The 9,035-nt window shown below is 40.5% G+C and overlaps 1 protein-coding gene across 1 annotated transcript; it reads left to right on the forward strand.

Moving 5' to 3' along the window:
- The first annotated feature begins 2,784 nt into the window (after positions 1 to 2,784).
- On the forward strand, positions 2,785 to 7,514 carry nr4a2a (nuclear receptor subfamily 4, group A, member 2a). The gene is made up of 8 exons (XM_007570271.2): positions 2,785 to 2,967; positions 3,360 to 3,460; positions 3,621 to 4,495; positions 4,845 to 4,974; positions 5,184 to 5,347; positions 5,670 to 5,872; positions 6,044 to 6,222; positions 6,401 to 7,514. Exons 3-8 carry the CDS (start codon positions 3,623 to 3,625, stop codon positions 6,655 to 6,657), a joined length of 1,806 nt encoding a protein of 601 aa, XP_007570333.1. The 5' UTR covers positions 2,785 to 2,967; positions 3,360 to 3,460; positions 3,621 to 3,622; the 3' UTR covers positions 6,658 to 7,514.
- Positions 7,515 to 9,035: the final 1,521 nt, after the last annotated feature.

Consider the following 9,035-nt stretch of genomic DNA (forward strand, 5'->3'; position numbering starts at 1 on the left):
TGGGGACAGGTCGCCAGTCTGTCGCAGGGCAACACAGAGACAGACAGGACAAACAACCATGCACACACACACACACTCACACCTAGGGAGAATTTGGAGAGGCCAATTAACCTGACAGTCATGTTTTTGGACTGTGGGAGGAAGCCAGAGTATCTGGAAAAAACCCACGCATTCACAGGGAGAACATACAAACTCCATGCAGAAAGACCCCGGGCCGGGAATCGAACCCAGAACCTTCTTGCTGCCAACTGCACCACTGTGCAGCCCCTAATTGTTTTTAATTTGTGTTTGAAATGTGTCAATGTATCAAGATAAACATTTTATCAGGAGATTTCAAACAGTAGCAGGCCTACAAGGGAAGCTTTAATACATTAATACATTACAATTACAACACAATTAATACATTAAATATTTTGGATTTCTAACTTACTGTGAACTTTTTTTTTTAAATTAAGTGTTTTTATTACACTACTCATTTGGTTGGGAAGTGCAAACATACTTTAACATATTCAACTTCTTCATATTCTGTCACATCAAAAAAACATATTTAGACTTATTCTGAGATTATGTGTAAGACAGTAACACACTAGACTGTAATTATGCGCAGGATAATCACTGATAAGGATTCACATGGTTTTCAGTGAGTAGCATTTTTCAAGTCTTGTCACAGTTTGTAGATGGGATTTGGAGTCTGACTGGACCTTTCAGGCTTTTATCCTTTACTTGAACAAATTCACTCAATTGTAGTTCTGGTCCCATGTTTAAGGTTATATTGAAATCATTCTTTACTCTTTACGGTTGTATATATATTGAGACAAATCTAAATTTAGAAGATTTAAATTTAAACTTAGAATTTAGAAGGACTCTGCTAATTGGTGACTCCCAAAGTCAATTGGCTGAGCTGGATTTGCCCAAGGATGTAAAAATAAAAGGGTAGCTGAATGCAAATGCAAGCCGCACTTTTCAGATTTTTTGATCGAAAGACTTAAAAAATATATTTATATTTGTCCTTCCTTCTCAAAGTTATGCACTGCTTTGCATTTATCTAACAGAAAGTGAAAATTGTGAAAATAAAGTTCAAAGAGCATAAGTACTAGTAATAAGGACCTTCAAAGAGAACCAGGTGGTTTACAGTTAAGTGGTGAGAATGCATCTTTAACTATGGATGATGCACAATAGTGTCCTCTAGAGGTGAGTCTAACCATCACGTGCCCCTCTTCCATAACCCCAGTTCACAACGTTCCTGTGTGTATAAGTCTGGGCTGCTGCTTTAAGACTGATGGCTGCTGTGGCTGGTATAATAAAGCATCGGTGCACCAGCGATACATAACGCCGCTTGCTTTGCCATGCAGACTGTAGAATGTGGAGCCAACGCTGCACACGCTCTCTGTGTGCTCTCTCCGGTGCTTTCACTGCACAGGCCAGAACCCATCTAGAAAGATTTAGGCCACAACTCAGCTGGCCACAAGGTGCTAGTGTAAGATTACTCTGAGATCAGTTTGTTTCATCGCTGCAGAACAATAAGGCCTGGAGATTATTTTGGCCACTGCGTCAACCTGAGCGTTTTCTGCGTCAGTCCATTCTGCCAGCTCCTATCACACTTCCCTCTCCGGGGATTAAATTGGGTCCCCTGTGACAACTGGCTACAGGCCCACTAATTATCCCCCCTTCCTCTTGCAGCGGCTCACCGGTGCTATGAATAGGCTAGCCCCACCCCATCTGAGGTCTAAATTTGGAACACAATTGAAACAGAGAAAAATCCTCAGAAGATAACAAAGAATAATATTGACCCTTCCTTCATTGGACGTGTTTATTACAGTAGTGAGAGTGACGTATTACCATCATTGTGACATAGAATAGTTCTGATATGAAAGTGCACACTAATCCTTATACCACTCTGAGATTATGATAAGGACATGAAGGAAAGACAGCACGTTACCCCTGTATGTGTGATTTATTACCCAATCATTAACTGCTGTTTAAAAGAAAAAAAATGTGATTGGAAAAGACAAGCCGCAACCCAGGGGTTCACATGACGAAATAACTATGGATTTTGTCTTTCTACGTCAAATTTAATCCAGCTGAGAAAGAACAAAAGTGATCCAGAGTTCATACACACTTAATCCCATACTATTAAAACCTATAACCTCAAATTTGCAGAACTGACTGGATGGATGAATGCATGCATGTATTTATGTATGTATGTATGTATGTATGTATGTTGGATGGATGGATGGATGGATGGATGGATGGATGGATGCATGGATGGATGGATGGATGGAATTTCAAACAGTAAGAAAAAGAATAAAACGTCCGGAAATAAAATAAAAACTTTTTCCCATACTCATCCAGACTTGGAAAAAACTTAAATCAAGTTTCCACATTTCCACGTTTTTTTCTTCTTCTAGTTTAAGCAGGGACTCTGGTGATCAACCACCAAACAATAAAACTTGATCTCATCAGTTACCCAACCTTACACGTAACGACAGACATTAAATCCACATCCCAGAGCTTAGAGATGTCATCTATAACAGGCATGACGCTGAGTCCAGAACAAACACTGCGCTGACTTTGGCTGGGTTTACCCTCCACTACAGCCTCTGCTTAGGTCCATTGTGGGAAGAAGTGCACAGGACGCGCACACCACAAGACAAACACACTCACGGGGAAAATTAGGAGTTGGGAAAGTTCCCAAGCGGATTGGTGGGCGTCGCTGTCGACGCCGATGACGTCGCGCTTCGAAACACGTGGGCCACGGCATCCAGCTCTCACATAAACAAAGCCACATTGAGGCAGACTGGATAGTTGGAGCTGGTGTCGCTGTCAGTGCGCGGAGTCACACACAGTTTGCCCGCTTGGCGTTGTTATCAAAGAACGCTCATGATTTGGAGGTTTTAAACTAAATTGATGGTTACCTACTATATGCTTATCGCATGGACTGAGAGCGACGATGCGGATGTGAAAGAGGTAAGACCTGCGTCTTTTCTTTTCTCCGAAACAAAAAAATCATCGCGCTGGGTCATGTCTCGAATGTTTAAGTTTAGATGTTGTTGTTGTTGTTGTTTTTCTTCTTTACTTTTATCTGAAACTACACAATTCATTACATAAATGAGCGTTGCTTTGGTGCTATATGAATATTCTGATTTTGGCTTCGCAAACAAGTTGGAAGTCGTGCGTAAAGTTAGAGTGACGCTTTGTCACTCTAAAGCGTCACAACTAAAACAGTTATTTAAACTGGTGTAAGATTAAAAAAAAAAAAGAACTGCAACGTTTACGTGTAAGTTTGCGATATCCTATTTGTTTCTGGAAATGATTTAATTTCATTACATATTAAATCCAAGAAGTATTTGCTTCTTTAGCGGAAGGTCCAGAAAAGAGGCTCTCTCTTCAACCCTGACATCCACCCAACTTCTAACATTGCCTGTTTCAAGTGTCACCGGAAAACTGTCAAAAGCTTGAGGTAGGAGAAAAAAAAAAGAAATGATCTCTTTGTGTAGAACAAATTAACGTGTATTGGCTCGTGCTTATTCTTGCACTTTTAACGGGGCTTCGTGAGAATTAGCCGCGGTTATTTACACAGATTCCTTCTAATACTGGTGTTTCTGATTCCTGGTTTGCAGCCATGCCCTGCGTCCAGGCTCAGTATGGATCATCACCTCAAGGAGCCAGCCCCGCTTCCCAGAGCTACAGCTACCACACCGCAGGAGAGTACAGCTGCGACTTCCTAACGCCCGAGTTTGTTAAGTTTAGCATGGACTTGACCAACACCGAGATCACAGCCACCACTTCTTTGCCGAGCTTCAGCACCTTCATGGACAACTATAACACCAGCTACGACGTCAAGCCGCCTTGTCTATATCAGATGCCGCACTCTGGAGAGCAGTCCTCCATCAAGGTGGAGGACGTCCAGATGCACAGCTACCACCAGCAGAGCCACCTGCCTCCCCAGTCGGAGGAGATGATCGCTCACTCTGGGCCTATGTACTTCAAGCCGTCCTCACCTCACTCTCCAAGCACGCCGAACTTCCAGATCCAGTCCAACCACATGTGGGAGGACCCGGGCTCTCTGCACAGTTTCCACCAGAACTACGTTGCCGCCACGTCTCACATGATAGACCAGCGCAAGAACCCCATGTCGAGGCTCTCGCTCTTTTCGTTTAAACAGTCGCCGCCCGGCACCCCCGTGTCGAGTTGCCAGATGAGGTTCGACGGGCCGTTGCACGTCTCCATGAACCACGACGGCCCGGGTGTAGCGCACCGCGGCCTGGACGCACAGAGCTTCGCGGTGCCCAGTGCCATCAGGAAGCAGGCCGGCCTGGCCTTCCCCCACTCCCTGCAGCTCGGACACGGGCACCAGCTGGTGGACAGCCAGGTTCCGTCTCCCCCTTCCCGGGGATCGCCGTCAAACGAGGGTCTATGCGCGGTGTGCGGGGACAACGCAGCCTGTCAGCACTATGGAGTGAGGACATGCGAGGGGTGCAAAGGATTCTTTAAAGTAAGTTGGAAAAAGAGCAGCCTTGTGAAGATGAATTATGTCTTTAGAATGCGCAAAACCTCCATAATCGAATCAGATTCCACTATTTAAGATCAGATTATAAACACACAGCCAAACCTCCAAGGAACTTGTGAAATATGAGGAATCACGCGTGTGTGTTTACTGCTTTATTCCCTCTTGTTAGGTCAAACAGGACACACAGATAGAGCTGATATTATATCGTTTTCATCTTTATTTTTTTATTTTTTTTCTCATGTTCTGCAGCACCGGTGCTTTGTGTGCACTTAATATATGTCGTTTATAAAGGGCCTGCAAGGTGACAGTATGTGTGCATCTGGTTTCGTTGCAGCGCACCGTTCAGAAGAATGCAAAATATGTGTGTTTAGCGAATAAAAACTGTCCTGTTGACAAACGGCGAAGAAACCGCTGCCAGTTCTGCCGCTTCCAGAAGTGCCTTGTCGTCGGAATGGTGAGAGAAGGTATGTTTTACGTTTGAAACTTGAAAAGAAAAACAAAAACAAAAACAAAACAAAAAACATCCGAGCTTAATTACGCCTGTCTCATTTGTATATTTTAGAAGACGTGCGTGGAACAAGTTTGTGTTTTGTTCTGTTCAGATGTATATGGTTTTACGCGCAGCGACAGGAGCATAATTTGTAATGCATATGTGAAATTTCTCTGGACGCAGTTGTCCGAACGGATAACCTGAAAGGAAGGAGAGGACGCCTACCATCCAAACCCAAAAGCCCCCAGGAGCCCTCCCCGCCTTCGCCACCGGTGAGCCTCATAAGCGCGCTGGTTCGGGCCCATGTGGACTCCAATCCCTCCATGTCTGCTCTGGATTACTCAAGAGTGAGTAAAATACACTCTAACCAGAGTTAAAACATAAATGAACAAAGACTGACGTTGCTTTTTTTTTTCTTAACTTATCCCAGCTGAATTTATCACCCTTAAAGTTTTTTTCTGTAATCCATCGCTTGCACTCCAAACTTTGTCAGACTTTTATTTTAAAGTACATCACATCGGAATGCAGAACTTAATAGAAAGACATGAATTTAATAGTGAGGTGCCCCTCTCTCTTTCTTTCTCTCCACTTGGGAATGGGCATTTGCAATTTCACGGATTATATATTTTAAAGGGACCTCATTAAGGCGCTGTTTAAATTAAATTCCAGTTCCAGGCGAACCCTGACTACCAGATGACCGGCGACAACACTCAGCACATCCAGCAGTTCTATGACCTCCTGACGGGCTCCATGGAGATCATTCGAGGCTGGGCGGAGAAGATCCCGGGCTTCTCCGAGCTCCCGAAGCAGGATCAGGATCTTCTCTTTGAATCCGCCTTCCTGGAACTCTTCGTCCTGCGGCTGGCGTACAGGTGAGTAATTGCAAAATAAAACAAAGCGGGGCTTTTTAGATAATAATTCTTCAGGCTTCATTGCTCTTGGCTTTATTAGCTGGCCAATAATTAGAAAGGCTCTTAAATCCTTCTCATTTATTGCTGTGCGTAATTAATGGCGTTTTTTTTTTTTTTTTTTTTTAATTGCAGGTCCAATCCGGTGGAAGGGAAACTTATATTTTGTAATGGCGTGGTGTTGCACAGACTGCAGTGCGTCCGTGGGTTTGGAGAGTGGGTGGACGCCATCGTGGAGTTTTCTTCCAACTTGCAGAGCATGAACATAGACATTTCGGCTTTCTCCTGCATCGCGGCTTTGGCCATGGTGACAGGTGTGTAAAAGCGTATATACACCTTCGAGAGAAAAAACAAAAACAAAACTAAACAAAAAGGCAACAAACAAACAAACAAACAAACAAACAAAAAAACTTAAATCAGAAATGCACTGATAATTATTAGTTTTAATTATTCCTTTTCTTTTTCTTTTTTTGTTTTGTACTCTGTTTGTAGAGCGACACGGTCTCAAGGAACCCAAAAGAGTCGAGGATCTCCAAAATAAGATCGTCAACTGCCTGAAGGATCAAGTGACATTCAATGGCGGCGGTTTGAATCGGCCCAACTACCTGTCAAAACTGTTGGGGAAGCTCCCCGAACTGCGCACACTGTGCACCCAAGGTCTGCAGCGTATCTTTTACCTAAAGCTAGAGGACCTAGTCCCCCCGCCAGCAATAATTGACAAACTTTTCCTCGACACCCTACCTTTCTGAGTTTCTCAAAGAACTTCCACAAAAAGACTGTCCGAGACGAACTTAACAGATTATGTTTTTTCCTAATTTTCTTTTGTAAAATTCATAAGCTAATTGAACAACAGTTAATGGGAATTCACGATAAATAGAAAGAATAAGCTGAGATTTTAATCGCTTAATAGCTATTTCTCTTTCTTTCTTTCTTTCTTTCTTTCTTTCTTTCTTTCTTTCTTTCTTTCTTTCTTTCTTTCTTTCTTTCTCACAAGACAATGTAATATATCCCAATTCTATATACAGCATATATGAATCCACACAGTCACACGCATAACACTGTATATTATGATAGAATACACGATGCCTCAAAACGCATCGATTTATAACATTTGTACAGAGTTTGTTATAATGAAAAACAGACTTTTCTCTCCCCTTTTTTTCCCTTTTGTTTTGGACTCGTGCCTATATATGTGTTTCTGACCGGATTCCCAAAAAGTATCCAGATAAGATAACGCATGTTCCAACTTTCTGCTTTTTTTTTTTCTTTTTTTAATTTCCTTGTTCTTTTATAGGCACTTGCTGAGGTGATGTCTATATATAGAAAATATACCGGACACTATGTAGTCTGCTAGATTTGATACAGATTCGTAGTTATGGCACTCCTTAAATGGACACGAATATCTCATCATCTGTATAGATAAACCTGAGGGGAACCCCATGGTGTTTGTAAAAAAAAAAGAAAAAAAACTGTCAGACATTCCTTGTTTGTATGTGCTGTAAGTATTGTTGCTGTTGAATATAAACGTTTCTATATATTTATTATTTCTATTGCCAGGAGCTACACTAAAGCATGGTGCAATTTAAACGATTTACAAAAAAAAAAATCCCTTCATCCAAGTTCATGCTGAGCACGTTGTCTATGTTTTTATGTCTTTCTGAACGTCTAGGTAGCTATGATTTAATTCGTTTGGACGCGGAAAGAGGGGAAGTGTGTGATGTAGGCCTCCATCTTTTTGGCATCATGATGTAATAATTACAACTTCTGTAAACGCTTTTGGTGCCGACTTCAAAAACTTTAGAGAGAAAGAAATATTTAATGTTTACAAATAAAACGTTGAAAACAATTCTTTGCTAAACATTTCATCTGAAATTAATATAAATCTTCCTATCAGGCATGGCTTTTTTATGTTAAACGGACTCAGTTCTTATTATTGTTTGGTCATGAGTTATCAATTGCGCTAACAGTTTGTAATTAAAGGCAGAGTTTAATTATGATAATAATATCTTTTTGGATTTTTATTTTATTTTATTTTATTACTTTTTTATTGATGTATTTTAAAATAAGCCAAGACATTGCTCTTAAAACTATGGACAATTTCCAGATATTAGGCTGGTAGACCAATTTTTTTTATGTATTTTAATTTTAGTATTGTTTGATTTTCCTTTATTTCTCATCGCGCTCCTTAGTTTAATTTACGCCTACACGGAGCGACTCCCTATTATTACAGTTTAATAAGAATACATTTAGGAATCAGTTTCAATCAGTTTGCTGCCATCCTGCCAATAGTTCTAATATTTTAGATTGTAAAAATATGATTTTTATCGCCGATAGCTTCTTGCTACATGCAACAGATTTAAATGATTCGTCTTAGAATAACACCAAACATCTTTAATGCAAATATAAATAAATAAATAAATAAATAAATAAATAAATAAATAAATAAATAAATAAATAAAAGATTTTAAAAAAATATATATCCGTTTCATAAGTTTTATGGAGTTAGCATTAAAAATGTTAGACGTTGCGGTTTTCGATTATTTTCATGAAAAATATTATTTGCTTCCCCGTTAATTTTTTTAGTCCTATTTTATAAAATAACAACGATTCGCCGTTTTAGTAGCAGAAATCTGATTCTCGAAGTGAATTAAATGCGCAACTTCACGAATAAAATGCCAGAGCAAATGCGGACAAAACAAGTAAAAAAGAAATATATATATATATATATCCCTGCTAAATACAAGAGCTGAAAGCTCTTGTATCAAAGCGCGCCGACCGGTTGTGAAATTTACAATTTCAATAAACGAAAAAAAGAAAAAAAAGAAAAGAAAAGGAATTTCCACCAAATTTCCAAGCTTTGCAAAGAAGCTGCAAGACAAAAAAAAAGAAATAAACTAAAAATAAATAAATAAATAGAAACGGAAGTCTTGGTTGAAGTTTGCCACAAGCCTTGTAGGGAAAAGAGCAAAGCTATGGAAGAAAGAACTCTGGTCTGAAGACTCCACAACTGAAGTTCTTTTGCCTAATTGCTGCGGTGGTGGCAGTATCATGCTGTGGCGTGTGCTTGACAGCAAAGCTGATCAGAGGTGATGGGAAGATGGACGGAGCTACGTGAAGGATACTGATT

This window comes from Poecilia formosa, unplaced genomic scaffold, assembly GCF_000485575.1.
Source record: "Poecilia formosa unplaced genomic scaffold, Poecilia_formosa-5.1.2 Scaffold257, whole genome shotgun sequence".
NCBI lineage: Eukaryota > Metazoa > Chordata > Actinopteri > Cyprinodontiformes > Poeciliidae > Poecilia > Poecilia formosa.